This window comes from Phyllostomus hastatus, unplaced genomic scaffold (assembly GCF_019186645.2).
Source record: "Phyllostomus hastatus isolate PE091 unplaced genomic scaffold, TTU_PhHast_1.1 phas_scaffold_216, whole genome shotgun sequence".
NCBI lineage: Eukaryota > Metazoa > Chordata > Mammalia > Chiroptera > Phyllostomidae > Phyllostomus > Phyllostomus hastatus.
Genome location: NW_025334018.1, coordinates 12027571 through 12043010, shown reverse-complemented (window position 1 = coordinate 12043010; position 15440 = coordinate 12027571). Strand labels below are relative to the sequence as shown.

At 53.2% G+C, this 15440-nt stretch overlaps 1 protein-coding gene across 2 annotated transcripts in view; it reads left to right on the top strand.

Moving 5' to 3' along the window:
- The window catches only part of VANGL1 (VANGL planar cell polarity protein 1), a 46959-nt gene extending 36069 nt beyond the window's left edge, over positions 1-10890 (top strand). For both annotated transcript variants that reach the window (XM_045817013.1, XM_045817012.1), the window contains exons 5-8: positions 475-608; positions 2051-2183; positions 2985-3219; positions 6722-10890. In XM_045817013.1, the coding sequence (XP_045672969.1) occupies positions 475-608; positions 2051-2183; positions 2985-3219; positions 6722-6982 (763 nt within the window). In that variant the 3' untranslated portion in view covers positions 6983-10890. The remainder of the gene's footprint in view (positions 1-474; positions 609-2050; positions 2184-2984; positions 3220-6721) is intronic.
- The last annotated feature ends 4550 nt before the right edge of the window (positions 10891-15440 follow it).

Below are 15440 nucleotides of genomic sequence, written 5' to 3'. Positions count from 1 at the left end.
CCACTGCACGGGCACCTGGGGACCCTGGGTCCACACCGTGGTCTCGCTCAGGAGCTCTGCGGCCGTCTGAGAGTGTCTTGACCACTTGGGGGTCCTCTGTTTCCTCTTTTGTCAACTGGGGGGCATAGGAAAGTTCTGTGTGGCCTGAACAAATCTAAGGTGTAACTTACTCCTTTCTCAACTACTGGCGGGATGGGGTCTCGCTCATGGCACGGCCCGGGAGAGAGGGTCCCAGAGCCACTTGACAATAGGACTTAACTTTGCCTTTAATCCCGGAGACACAGGTGTGGTGGAACCCAGCAGCCTCCTGTGCGCGGTTAGCCTTGGTACTCTGGTATTGTACCTGACTTCCAAAGAGGGTTTTTGTTTGTTTGTTTGTTTGTTTTGTTTTTTTCACTTAAGACCTGCTTATTCAGTGAAAAAGCTTTGCATTAATTTTGCATCTCACCCCCCCCCCCTTTTTTTTTTTTTCAGTATCCAGCGAGCAGCATTGGTGGTCCTGGAAAATTACTATAAAGATTTCACCATCTATAACCCCAACCTCCTAACAGCCTCCAAGTTCCGAGCAGCCAAGCACATGGCGGGGCTGAAGGTCTACAACGTGGATGGTACGTGCCTGGAAACGGCATCTCTGGTGGGTGTAGGGGCCGCTGGGGCACTGTGCAGCTTACACCCTGCAGGAAGGTTCACGGCCCCTCTGGGTCTGGTTCTGGCTCTGCCTCTTCTCTGTGCTTGTCGCTGTGGTTCATTCTCACTTCAGGACAACCTCTCTCTCTCTCTCTCTCTCTGGCACTCATTTTCAGAGGAATGTTGATTTATGGCCTGCATCTGTGGGAGGTTCATTCATTTGGGGATTTTATGATGGAAAACAATAGTGATGTGTGTGTATTCCCTGCCTCCTGCTGGGAACATCTCATATTGAAAGCTATTAGGCAAGGGCTTCTTTTCAGAATGTAGATAACACACCCCAAGGCTCAGCCACCCAGGTCCCTGGAGACTGGATAATTCTCCACAGTTCAGGCATCTGGTGAGACACTCATTTATAGGAGTTTCTCAGCCCTGCCAAGGAGCTGGAGCTGAGTGGGTGGCGGGCGGCCAGAGGCCAGGCTGGGGACGTCAGGGCCGTTTCGGGCTATAAGATGGTTACGTGCAGGAAACAGGATGCGGTGTCATTTCTTGCTGGGCAGCTTGGGGCAAGGTGAGAGCCTTGCAAACCCTGCAAGAGGATCATGTTGTTAGCAAGTCCGGTGATTTATAGATGGTGTCAGTTCTGGCGGTGACATAATACCCTCCGAGTTTTTTAATTTTATTATTATTTTTGGCTAATGAGATGTGCACTCTCCCGTGAATCCTGAAGTACTGGCGCATTTCGCCGGTGACACCAGCTCCTGGGCCAAGTGGGCGAAACCTGAGAAAGCATGAGATCTGCCTCGGCTTTCCGAAAGGTCAAGGCGGGCAGTGGTCCGGGGATGCGGACCAGGGCTTCTGAGTCCGTGCTAACACACGGGCCGTTCTGCAAGTTCTCCGGCACTGGGTGTTTTCCCTAAAAGCTGTGGCCGCCGTGACATTCTCGCAGCACTTGTTACTTGTTTCCCTGCATGCGCGCAGTGTCCCCGGGTCCCAGGACTTTGCTTTGGCTCCATCCTCATTCTCCCGTCCCCTCATTCTTGCTCACTGTCTCGTGGGTGAGACGTGATGTTCCGGCTGCCCTGAGGGCCACTCTGAGCCTTTCTGTGGCAGATGTAAGTAACATCTCCACAGTGTCTTATTTGCAGCCAGCGTTTTCATTGTCGTGCATTCTTCATCACCTTCTGGGTCCTTTTGCTGTTTGCACGGCTCCAGTCGGGCTTTGGGGAGACTTCTGCCTCTCGCGAGCACATCGAATGAGAGTGGACTGTCCACCCTCGTGGGGAGTCACCTTTGGGACTCATGACTGTGCTTCCCAGGGGACGGGTGGTCGGTCATGGCAGACTGCGATACTTGTGTTCCGCCCTGTTTCACGGCCCCACGGCATTAAAACTCCTCTCCCTCTGCCGTCCTTGCCCCAAAGGCCCCAGCAACAATGCCGCCGGCCAGTCCCGGGCCATGATCGCCGCTGCGGCGCGCCGCAGGGACTCGAGCCACAACGAGCTGTACTACGAGGAGGCGGAACACGAGCGGCGGGTGAAGAAGCGGAGAGCAAGGTATCCCGTCCCCCGGCAGCGGCCCCGCTGTCGTGCACTTTGTTTTTCCCTTTCTGTAATAACTAGAATGAGATTTCACTTCATGAACATGACCTGCTGCTTGAGCCTTCGGAGCAGATCTTGCTGTAGTGTTTCTCGAACTCCTGTATGTGTGAGCAGCACCAGGGTCTCTTTATATCAGACCCCCGCCCACAAAGGCCACTTCCTGTCCAGTAGGTCTGGACTTGGGCCTGAGAATTGGAATTTCTCACAAATCCCCAGCTGAGGCTCAGCAGCAGGCCCACAGCCCACACTTGGAGTGGCCCCACCCTGCACCCCCAGGCCCTTGCTGGTTTCCAAGATCTGATCCTCTGAAGCGGACGGAGGTGGTTTCCATCACGCGTGCTGGTGTGGCAGCTGGAGTGGCGGGGAGACAGCTCTGGTTCTCTGTAGGGCGGCTCCGGCACCACCAGCCACCATGCAGAGCTGAGGGGCCTTGGAGCTCGCTTCATCTAACCAACCCTCCCTGGTCGGGCTGAAGCGAGTCTCCTGAGCACGTTAGTGGCAGGATTGAGGACAGAGGTCGTCTCCAAGCCCCAGGCCTCCGTTCTCCTCGTCCCCCATAGCCCCCGTTCCACGAGTTACTTTTGTGTTTGCCTCCCTTTACCCTCTCTGCTCCCCTCCAACCACCTGGAGTGCCAGCCTAAAGATGGGGGCCTCGGGGGAGCCGGTGGCGGGTGGGGGCGTGGCAGGAGGGCAGGAGTCCTTCCGGGTCCCAGTGACCCGGTCCCCACATCCCATCCTGACGTTTCCCGTCCCCAGGCTGGTGGTCGCGGTGGAGGAGGCCTTCATCCACATCCAGCGCCTGCAGGCCGAGGAGCAGCAGAAGACCCCCGGGGAGGTGATGGACCCCAGGGAGGCCGCCCAGGCCATCTTCCCATCCATGGCCCGGGCCCTGCAGAAGTACCTGCGCACCACGCGCCAGCAGCACTATCACAGCATGGAGAGCATCCTGCAGCACCTGGCCTTCTGCATCACCAACAGCATGACCCCGAAGGTGCGGTGCGGCGCCCAGCCTCGCGTCCCGTTGTCCGGGGCGGGGGGGGGGGGGGGGGCAGGAGTGGCCAAAGCACAGGCTTCTTTGAAACAGCAACTAACCATAACTCGTGATTCTCACTTATTTCACAGCAGTATTTGGGTATAGTTGGTGTTTAGATGCACCTTTGAAGGCCTCCAGATTCAAGCACAGGAGAAACTCTCACGTGGAGACAGCACAGGTGGCTCTTGGGGGTGCTCGGGGGTTCCAGAGCCAAGATGACTCATTCTAACCTCGCTGCTCCGCCAACTAGCTGGGAAACCAGGGCCAGCAGCTTCATGCCTCTGTGCCTCAGTTTCCTGATCTGTAAATTGGGGATACTACTGATAACCACTTCACTGGGTTGTTGTGAGAAATAAGGGCGTTTTTTCATGTGAGGTGCTTAGAACAGTGCCTGTTATATGGTAAGGACCCAATAAATGGCTTTCATTCTTAGTGGTAGAAGAAATGCCATCACTTGGTAAGGCATTTTGGATGTTGTAGAGTTAGTTTTACTGAATGGTCTTTTAGATTATGATATGAGCACGCTTTTAGGGCTACTACAGGAAACAGTCACATATCTAATAGAGGGAGGTGGCCAGGGAGACAAAATAGTGTAAGGGTTTAGCAAACGAGCTCTCTACAGACAAAAGTGGGTTCAAATCCTGGCTCCACCACTTAATTGGTTTATGACTTCACATAAGTTACTCTACACTTGTTTCCTCTTTTATAAAACAGGGGTAATAACAGTATCTACGTGATAGGGTTGTTGTGTGAGAATTATGTTGAATATGGCAATGTGACACGGAGTGAGAGGTTGGCATAGAATACACACGTAACATTTGGGAGCTGCTATTATTCGTGTAAGGACCTGTGTCCCTACAATGTCCTATGCATACAGGTACTGCTGCTGGTTACATTGTCACCAACCAGTAACAATCCTCAGGGAAACAATACAGAAATATTCAGTAAAAAAGCTATCAGATTTCCATATTCTTTGACTCTCATTAAAAAAAGTACTCAGCACAATCACAGATACACATGAATATACATGCAGGTGATTTTCGCAAAGTAATCTGTAATAACTCCAAACAAAATAACTTAAAAATAGAACAGCAGCTTACAAATTATGGCCTGCCTAGCACCTGCTAAGCACGGAAGACTCTCTGTGAGGATGTTCAGTTACAAACAGCGGGTGCAAAATGGCTTGAACGCGGAGGCTGGGGCTGGGTGCCGTGTGGCAGCGCGTGCGAAGTGGGAGTGTGCCATCCACGGAGGCTGTTATCCTTTTTTCAAGATTTTGTCATGTTTCCCAGTGGCTTTCTTTTTCATGTAAAAAGTGTGTGCTTTTCTGAATTAAAAATAATAACCTTTGTAGACAAATCCAAACATTAAGGTCTGGGGAAATGCACAGAGTGAAGTTCGTTCCCCTAGCACGAGCAGCGCTTACTGATGCGGACTGGGGTGTGTGTGTGTGTGTGCGTGGGTGTGTGTTTCAAACGGAAAGGGGGGGAGACAGAAACGGTACCATTTACATGTATGGTATTCACTCAGAGCCCTCTTGGCCGTCTTTCCACGTCAGGACCCCCGATCTCTGTCCTACAGGTCAGACTCACTCTGATAGCCGCATCTCATTCTACTGAAGACCGTGACTTGCTTACGGGATTGTCTATTGATACACTTTTGGATTAAGATCTTTTCTGAGTCTACACCCGGGGGTTGGCTGTTTTGTTCTTCAGTACGATTGGAACGTGGCCACGCCCTGTTGTATTTACATACCTCCTGCGGCTGCTTTCTCTCTGCACAGGCTGAGTTGAGTAGCTGTGGCAGAGAATGGCTTGCAAAGATGAAAATATTTACATTTAGAGAAAAGTTTGCCAACTCCTGGTCCAAACAGCGTTGCCGTGGCTCTCTCTTCTACACATGCTTTTGTGCATTCGTGCAAGTGTTTCTGGAGGACGCATCTCCAGGCCAGGAACAGCTGGTTCAGAGGCAGAGATCTGCCAAATTGGCCTTCCAAGGGGCGTGGCCTTTGACACTCCGCCTCTGGGGTGGGGCAAGACCGTTTATTTCCCTCCCATGCTTGACAGTGTTGGGTGTTACCATTCTTTTTCATCATTGCCCATCTAAGAGAAGGAAAAACGTTTTCATTGTTTGAATTCATAGTTCTTTAATTTTTGATGGGATAGAATATCTTTCATGGATTAATGTTCTTTTGATTCTTCTATAAATTATCTAATTAAACTTATTTCCCTCAGTGTTGAATTGTTTCTTTTTCTTGTGATTCGTAAGAGCTATTTTTATACTAGAAGTAGATGTTATATCAGAGGCGCAGCTGTACTTGGAATACGCGCTCACAGATCTGAGGCGATACGTTCCTTACAGCACGGTGAGGGGTGGGTGCGGGGGGCACAGTTAGAAACCGCCCTGGGTCCTCTGCCTTAAGGACCAGAGTGATCTATCTCAGGATTTTCTGTCTGTGTCACTGGCTCGTCCTTTCTCACAGCTAAATCTGTATTTAGTGATACAATAATGCCCATGCTGTTGCGCTTCTAGTGCTAGGTACAGCCGAAGTTCACGTTTGAAAAGCTGCACCTGCCTTCCAGGGGAGTCAAGTTGAGCGTGGGGCCCACAGAGCAAGTCAGAAGTTGTTGGGAAAGTGAAAAGCCTCACGGCAGTCCTGCCAGCAAACACGGGCGTTTCTAGGAGGGCGTGCTCATCCTTCTGAGAGTTCAGGGTGCGGTTTGAGAAGAGGTAAACAGCCAGGAGGAGTTTGCTGGAGGATGACATCCTGCAGGAGGAGCTTCCCGGGATGGTGGGGGAGCATCAGGGAACTCCAGGGAAGCTCCGCATGAGTGGCGCTGTGAAGTCGGGGGAGGGAACGTGAGGTCCGGCCATCCCTTGGACTCCCCATCCTTGTGCACACTCGGTCCAATACAAAGTGACCATCGCTGACACTGATTGGTGGTCACCTCCAGCCGTTAGGTGGTTAGCCGCTTCGCCCCCACAGCAGGCCTGTGAGTGAGGTGCCCTTCTCTCCAGCTGCAGAGAGGTTCGCTGGCCCGTCCAAAGTCACCGGATCTGTCAGGGGTGGAGCATGTGTTTCTGTGTGTGCAGCGTAGGGTCGGCCCTGGCCCTCCACTCCCAGTGTGGGAGGGGGCAAACAGGTGCGGGCTGGGGCACATGCCTGGGGCCATTCCCCCGGATCCCATGGCTTCCAGGCAGAGATCGGTCCCGCCACCCCCTTCCTGGCCTGAGTGGTTCCTGCCGGCTGCACCCTCTGGCTGGAAGTCGGCGGAGGGAGGCCTTCCCTCCCGACAGGGACTCAGCCGTGAGGATCTGATGGGAGTTCCGTGCAGTGCGCTGCACATGCCTTGGTTCACTGGGAAACCCTTCCCCCAGGTGCGGGAACAGGCAGGAGCGCTGCCCCAGGGCCAGGCGTCTCCCGGTCTCCCGACTGAGCCCCCGTTCCCTCTCGTTGCAGGCCTTTCTGGAGCGCTACCTCCGCGCGGGCCCCACGCTGCAGTACGACAAGGAGCGCTGGCTGGCCACGCAGTGGAGGCTCGTCAGCGATGAGGCCGTGACCAACGGGCTACGCGACGGACTGGTTTTCGTCCTGAAATGCTTGGATTTCAGCCTCGTCGTCAATGTGAAGAAAATTCCATTCATCGTGCTCTCGGAAGAGTTCGTAGACCCCAAATCTCACAAATTTGTCCTCCGCTTGCAGTCGGAGACATCGGTTTAAAGTTCTGTATTTGTGGCTTTATTAAAAAAGAAGAAGAAGAATATAGAGAGATATATGTATACCAGAGGGGCATCTTGTTCATACTAGTTCCCATCGCTGAGACTGGCAGGTGATAGACCAGCGACCTTCCACCATCTGCACTTTATTTGGCGGAAGCAGGGGACGCCCGTCCAGGGAAGGGTGCCGGGGCCTCCGACTGTTGTGGGCCTGACCACTCCAGAAGCCGGTCCCCGGCGTTCCTGTGACAGCTGCAACCAAAGCGGAGCTGGCGGTTCCGGGGAGCCTCGCCTTACAGCGAGTCGCCCCTGCCTTTCGTGCAGTGCCGCGCCCTCCCGCGGACTAAGGGGACGCACCTGTGATCTGGTTCGGGAAGCCGGACCCGACGTGGCCACACACGTGTTTGTGTGTGAATGTCCAGTTCCGCGTCGCCCGTGGGAGCCAGGGGCTGTTCTCTGTTGCCTCGGATTCTGCCGAGAAAGATCACAACAGAAAATGTGCACTAATGATTTCATGTGACTCTTTTTTTCCCAAAGAGGAAAGCTGCCTGCCTTGTTTCTGACCCTGCTTCCTTACTGGCCAGCGCAGGTAGCCTTTTGCCGACTCGGTGATTGGCACATGTCTTCACCTATCCCGCCGTCCCCCGTGCGCATGCGTGCACCCCCCCCGCCCCCACCTGGCTGGCTGGCCTGGCCGGGACGCCCAGTCTTCAGAGCTGCATGGGACCTGGCTCTGCCTGTGTGCCCGCAGACTCTGTGCACAGCCTCAGGTGGCCCCACAGGTCGTTTGCGTAGGGGAGGGTGGATGGCCCACGGGGTAGGTCACAGGGAGAGCGAGCCAGCTAGAACATCCCTCTGGGGCTGCAGTGGGAGCCCCGCCCCTCCTGCCACTCCTCCCCGCTGCTCCCCACCAAACGGGGGCTTCACACTGTGACTCTCGTACTGGCAGCTTCGGCTTGGAGCTTCTAGTTTCCTGGGAGACCAAATGATGCCCACCGCAGTGACAGTGGCTGCCGCCCAGTCCCTGATTTCTGACCGCTGTCACTGTGCGACTGACTAACTCCTCACCTCTGCCACTTACTATCGGGGAAGGGCTGCTTAGCCCCTGGTGTTGACCTGGCTTGTCGGGCTTGGCCAAGCGAGGAGAAAGGGATGGGCTGGCTGCAGAGTTTAGGGAAAGGAGAGGGGAGAGCCAGTCTGGGGTCCAGGATTATTCGCCCACAATCTGCCTCTAAAATGCAGATGGTTCCAGGGGCCTTTCCCGAGGCTTGGGTTGGGCGTGGGGGGAGGGAGGTGGCTTCCTGGCGGAGCCCTGAGCAGGGGAATTCCCCGAGGAGCCACATCCGGGTTCTCCTGCCACCCTCGGCGCTCTAGTATCCACAGCAAACCTTTACAAAGCAGCCCACTCTTGCTTTTCCCAGGTACTCAGGGTACCATCCGCTGGCTTTGATAGAGGACGACACCATCCAAGTGCCCTTTGTGTGTGTGCCCCACGCACAGTTACTGGTTTATGCATTCCATGGGGGGTACAGTATTTGCATATCACTCTTGAAAGCAAACTTGGCTTTGAGTATTTGTAATACATCTGTACCTGAAAAAGTACGCCGGTGTTCTCGAATCAACAGCCTCCAGGTCAAAGAGAAGATGTGCTGGGACGAGGGCACCCGCTGGTGTGGCACGGAGCCCAGATGTCCTGCCTGACTGCACGGTTCTGTTGATGGAAAACACACACAGTGTCACCGCGGTGCTTTGGTTCCTCTTAGTTTTTGCCTGTAGGTCCCTTCAAACTGGACATTCCTTAGGATGACGTCTTTCTCAGGAAATGTGTTATGGGAGATGCTGAATGTCTATGACTTTGGCCGTGAAAGATTACACTGTCCCAGACGAGATGTGTCAGAGGCTGCTGTGTCAGGCGCCCAGCAGTGCAAGTGCCACACACGTCTCCCCTGTAGTTCACAGTGACGCTGCTCACCAGCACTCTGAAACCTGGGCTTCCAGGCCTGTCTGAAGTTACCGGTCCGGAAGGGGTTAAGTCGGGTTGGTTGCTTTGGTTCCCGCACCCTGGCGGGGTGAAGAAAGGTTTAAATTAAGGAATCTATTTTCTCTCTACCCGTTTCTCTCTCTCTCCCCCTCAGTCTTGGCATAGGATAATGTCAGACTTTCTGAGATTATTGTTTCTGTTTTAAATTGAGTATTGATTTTTTTTACACTGACTTTGTATGGAGTCCTTTTTTGAAAGAATACCAAAATAAAATGCAGAATCTTTGTACACAGCCTTTGCACATCCAAACTCTTAATAGCTTGAGTTACTGGTGCCGTGGGGACAATGTAGATGCTGTTAAAACATTTAAGGTTTCAGAAAGCTACATCGCACAATTGAACACAGCGCGGTTTTATTTTAGTTCTTGGAGCCAGTAGGCTATTCTTTTTAAAACTGTGTCCTGGGGCGGGCTAGTCGAATCTAGATACATCCACATTAGAAGAGACGGGATTTCATTTGCCTTAAATGTTTATAGATTTTTCTATAACTTTCCACCGAAGTTATTAAAATGTGAATGCCCGTGTTAAGGAGCGGAAGGCGGCAGCGGGCAGTGCCGGTCTGAGGTCGCTCTCCTCCCTGGCAGCGTTTGAACCAGGAGATACCTTTCATCCCTCAGGGTGTCCTCGGGGAGATAATGACAATTTTTAATCGTTCACGACCTGACTGTTCCCGTCTGCATTCTAGGAGGTGGAAGGGACTTCAGGGTTTTGTAGTTCATCCATCCTTTGCATTACCCGTTAAGCCGAAACACGTAATGCTCTTGCAAAAGGTTGGCAAATGAGCTCCAGAGAAGATGCTCGGCCAGGTTTTTGCCCACCCATCACCATCTCCCTTGTCCTGCCCCGTCCAGCTCTTCAAAGCTGTGGACAGGCCGGACTCTGCAGCCAACAGCAAGGGGCGGGTGGCCTGTGCGTGTGCTGTGTGCGGTGTGGCGGCTCACTACCCGAGCCCCGGCCTCCTCTGCAGTGGGGAGGACATGGTGGCGCTGCTGTGTGTCGGGGAGGGACACGCTGCCTGCCCTCCTCTCTCTGCACTGCAGTCGGCGAGAGTCGAGGACTCTCAGTCTTGCGTGTCATCTTCGCTTTGAGTGCATGTGTTTAGATGTGGCCGTAGCTCTGTGGGGAGCCGTGGGCCTATTGGGTTGACAGACATTGATTGCCCTGCTCCTTCTCAGCCCTGTCCCTGGGAGAGAGAACGTTCCAGCCGTTCAGGGAGACCAAGAGGATCAGGTCTTCGGTTGACTCTCTTCTACCCGGGCCCTGCTATGGCTGTAAGGCTCCCTGAACAGGGACGGGTATTGTTTGTGGTTATGTGTCTCCATACACACGAGTGTTTCTCAGACTGTATGTTACTGGGGGATGACATGTTTATGTATGAGACATCTGAGCATCTGTGTGAGCTGTAGCAGGTGGGTGTGTATCTTCATACATCACTTGTTTGTGTGTTTATGTGTGTGAGTGTGTGCACAAAAGTGTCTTCTGGGGAGCCCACTGTTCTGTAGATGAATCTGCCGACCCCTGTCCCAGCCCCTCCGACCTGAAAGCAGACGGGAAGGGTGAGCCCAATGTAATTACTGCTCCAGCTCCACTACCCTGGAAGCCTTACTATGTGTTTCTCAATATAGCTGAAAAATTGAGCATCATCAAAAAAACAAGGTTGATTACTGAAGGTGGCAGGGAAATGTTAGCACGATGTTTAATAGTCCCGCAGCAGAGCCCTCGCGATTCTAAAGCGGTGTGAGTATTCCTGGGTAGTGTGTGTGCTTTACGGATCTCGTTACAAGAAAGAAATCACTACTGTGAATTTACTACTATGTAACCTTGTGGTCATATTCCATGTTAAATAAAATACGAATTGTTCTTAAGCCCATACACAGTTGTTGAATGGTGTTCGGTGTGGTACTGGAACGGTAATGGGACAGAGCTGGTCAGATGCTGCGTGGAAATCCCTGTATTGAGCTTTGACCAAAGGGATGCTCAGGAAATTTCAGGTCACGTTTCTGATGAGACATGATGGTCCAAGAAGAAAGAGAAGGATCCTAACACGTACTTATCGGTCCTTGTGTGTTAGGTACTGTTCTGGACAGCCTCATGATCCTCACATTCCTCTATGGTGGGGGTTCTCTCAATCGTACAGGTGAGAAAAGGGGTGTCAGTGAGGGGGAGACTTGCCCACAGTCCCACGGATAGTTTCTGGAAGCTCACATTCAATGTTCGGTTCCAATCTCTCGGTCATGCACCCTGAGGTGTGATCTACGTGATCTGTCATTCTGGATGCAAAGGAGGGGCCTGCGGACGCTTGACCTTGAACCAGAACCTGGGATGAGGGTTTTGTTGGAGGTGGAATTGCTTTTCCTCCTCCACTTTGGGTTCGCCCCAGAGGCGTGGCCCCACCTGGAGCTTCTCCACCATGATGGCAGGTCTCAGGATTTCCCATGCAGAGAACTCGAGAATCTCCTGCCCCCAGGAAAAGCAGCCGTGCTGGCGTTGCACCTGGGGTAGGACTGGGGTGGCTCCCTGCTTTCGCCCCTCCGTCCTTCCCCACCCAGCCTGCTGGCCTGGGCAGGTGTGCGCTTCGGTCTTGGGTCGCAGGGGGGTGTGTGGGGGCTGACCTGGCCTCCTGAGCTGAGGGAGCCCCTGCCTGGTGCTGTCAACATTCTGTCCCTGGTCACGGTGGGAGAGGGACGGCCCACAGCCCGACCAGGCTGGTTTGCAGCCAGAGCCTGCCCTCACTCCCCGACGGGTGTTCTCAGCAAGCTCTTTGCATCCCCTGGTTCCTCTCAGGGGTTTCAGAGAACAGACATTAAAATAGGCCTCCGAAAATAGTGTCTCTAAGCTTTGGATCTGTCATGCCTAAACTACCATTTTCTCTCCTGCTGGGTGCTTTTGGTCAAGGACGGGGAAGGGGAGACAGCGCTCACACCCTCAGCATTGTCCTCGCCAGGAATGGGGACATGTTTCAAAGGGGAGATAAGAAATCTAAAACTATTGAGTAAAGTTAGACTTCAGGACTCTGCGTCCCTTTTGCCAGGCCTGTCCCACTTCTGCACAGATAACCCCATTGTGTCGGGTCACCTGCGGAGCAGAGCTCTGTCGCGAGTGTCCCCAGCACAGCGGCTTCCCGACACCTGAAAGGTCACTTCCCACAGGTCTCTCTCGGCTCAAAAACATCAGTGCTTCGTCCTTGTCTTAGTGGAATAAAAACATGCTTATCTTAAGCCTTGGGGACAAAGGTGACAAATCTCTGGGCTTTCATCTTGAATGTCTTTGGTGTTTCTTTTGGCACTGAAATAATATGTGGGTAAAAATATTTTGAATGTACAGTTGTGTGATTTCATATGTGCTTCTACCTATCTGAGCTTCCTAAGGGCGGGGCGGGGGGTGGGGGTCAGCGTGAGCTTGTGTTCCGAAGGAGCTTGTCACGGAGGAGAGTTTGAACCCCCCAGGCTCAGAGTGGGGGGAGCCTCGCCTCTGAGGACCAGAGACTGTTACTCAGGGAATCTGTCTGGGAAGAGATCCAGGTGTCAACCTCTTACCCCCACCCCCGACCCCAGTAAAACCTGGTCTGTGGGTGATAAGTCTGGTCCAACACATGTCGTGCTGAATTTCAACAGTTCTACGTCATCACCTCTCCAGGGCTCAGGTGGGAAGAGGTACCACTTGCTTTTTATTTGCTGGTGCTCCTGAGTTGTAGAAATAATGAAATATTTCTGCATTTCACTTGATGTTGAGCCTCTCTCTGATATTTTTTTTAAAGGAAACAAAACCCAAACACTGGTGATCATTCCTTATTTTTATGACAGATTCACTGCAGGCCTCAGTTAGATCAGACCCCCCGGGTCCCCAGCATTACGACACGACTAACCAAAGCTGATTTCCAAGCCGCTGTTTGCGACTCCGGTGCAGCGTGTCCAGCCAGGCGGGCGCTAGGGTGGGCCCGGCCCGCTGCAGGGTGGGCGTCACTGGCCTGCTGGAGGGCTGCTTTCTCCGCCAGCGTGCTGGGGAGAGGGCCCGAGGGGGCCGGGCCAGGCCTCCTCCAGGGTTTATTTGACAATCACATTTTTGTTGAAAGAACGGTATATTTCCAGATTTAGAATCCAGCATCCACCCGAAATGTTCAGTGACAAAATTTGTCTACCCGATGGGGCCTTAGCTGTTTGTGCAACGATGTGGCCGGGGTCTTGTGTGTTCTGGCTCATTAGCTGACGTGGCATTTTGTAACCAGGAGGGCCAATTTCACTTGCCAGCCTGTGTGTGTGACACAGTGTGATTTCCTGCACACACTTCAGGGTGGGCTCTACTCAGATGTTTCCGACGTGGCAGTGAATGCACTCCCCACCAGCAGCCATCTGTGCGGGCACGCTGACACGCATCCACAGGTCATGCTGCAAGCCCTCTCACTGTGGCATCGGTGACTGTGGCAGCGCAGCCGCGAGGCCGTGCACCTGGCATCCGAGTCCCCACCCCAATGACCTGTAAAACACTTCACCTGTTACATTTTTTTAATACTGTAAAACTTGGAAAATAAACAGAAAACCCAAGGTGTAATTTGTTTCTCTTTCTGAGCTAGAGTTTTACATTATAGGGAACATTCTCACTCTTGCTCACTTGGATACCTTCTTAAAAACAGCTTGTCCTCAGACTGCACGAGGAAGTAGAATCGCCAGCGTAACAGGAACTACTGCTTGCCATCACTTCATGGTCAAGAGCACGTTTTCAAGTGAACAGACTACCAGAAATTAAAACCTTGGGTTCTAGCACCTGCAGGTGAAACGGGCCTTTCTGAGTAAATCAACAAGTGGGAAAAGATCTTAGAATCGAGAGAGAGAAAAGTGTCAGACCCTGGATGTGGGAGGTCGGGGGGTTGCGGAGTGTCCATGGTGGATCGTTTGTGTGAGAGGCTAGGGAATTCCATTTAAATTAATGACTTATTTTAGATAGGTCTCTTTAGAGGGAACTTCATTGTTTGGCAAGGAAACGTTAGAGTTTGCCTTCCGAGCCACCTGGTTGTCCTCTGACCTGAGCAGCGTGCCGACGGCACACGCACCCTTATCTGAGCGTCCTTATCTATCCATTGCATGACAGGAAGTAGAGAAAGCAATTGATGTGAAGATATTCCCTGTACAGATTATTGATAAGCTGTCTTCTCTGAGCCACCGGCCACGTGCGCAGAATCTACAGCCCCGAGAGCAAACTCTGCTGCAGAAAAAGTGGAAGCTCTGTGCGGCATGAACGGAGATTCTTTTCTTTTTCATGTGCTGCCCACGGTCCAGCGGTAGCACTCTGGACGAGCTCTGAGGATGTCAGAAACTGAACCGTCAGATCACAGACGTGAAGTGAGGGAGTAGGGACAGCGTCAGACACGGTCAGGCCAGAGATGAGGCCCACCGGCGGCGGCGTGGGAACGGCGGGGTCTCTGATCCAGGGGAACCTGGGAAGTTCCCCAGTGGGGTCAGAAAGTCATGCAAGCGTTTTCTAATTATACAGCCCGATGTTGACACGGACAGCCACCAGCTCTGCTTGACCTCCGGGTGTGTGGTCTGTATTTCCATCTGAATGTATTCCCGTGGTCCTGAGAATTCATACCATTTCCCAGACAAAAGGAGGATGCATTTGTAGAAATGACCTGAGGTGCTTTAAACCTTGTTCCTGTTCCAGCTCTTGCTCAGCTCCCCGAGAGTCCTGGGGTGTCTCTTACCTTGCACTGAAGGCAAGACAGCCGGGGACTCTCTGGGAGGCACAGCCAGGGAGGGACAGGCATTCCAGTAGACGGAACAGCCAGGCTCGGAGGTGCTAAGCTGTCAGGCGGCTCCCGCCAGCTTCAGGCTCTAAGAGCAGAGGGGGCAGGTGGTGGGGAGGCCGACCAAGAGCAGCTCACACGGGCCTTGCAAAGGAAATTGGCTTTGACCCCATGGCAAAGCTGGTCCTGACCCCCTGGCCGCTTGCCGTTGGGGCTGACTTGACTTCTGTCGAAATACCAACTGGCTGCCACCATCCCAAGATGGACGCCCTGTGCTCCCAGTCCCTGGGCCCAGAGGCCAGCCACCAGTGTGAGCACTGCTCCGACGTTGCTTTCCTCGTGTGGAGGGGACACGCCCAAAGGACTTCTGGGTTTGCAAGCCCCATCCCGTTTCTCCCCTTGAGCCTCCTACCCCACGGCCCTAGACTCTGGTTTGCCAGTTGAAAACCTTTGGCTCGCTCTGTTGGCCTCTCGGTCTTTAAAAAACTTATTTTTAACACCTCCCGGGACTAGAGAGTCATTGAAGAGCTGGCTGTACGCGTGTTCGTGGCAAGCTCAGCCATTCGTTTAAGAAAGATCGCTCGATTGCAGCATGCAGGCCGGGTTGGGGGTGGCAGAGCCAGGGCGCCTGCAGGGGCCCAGTGAGAGGCTGTAAACGCCTCAGCTGCCCAGGAGAGCGGGT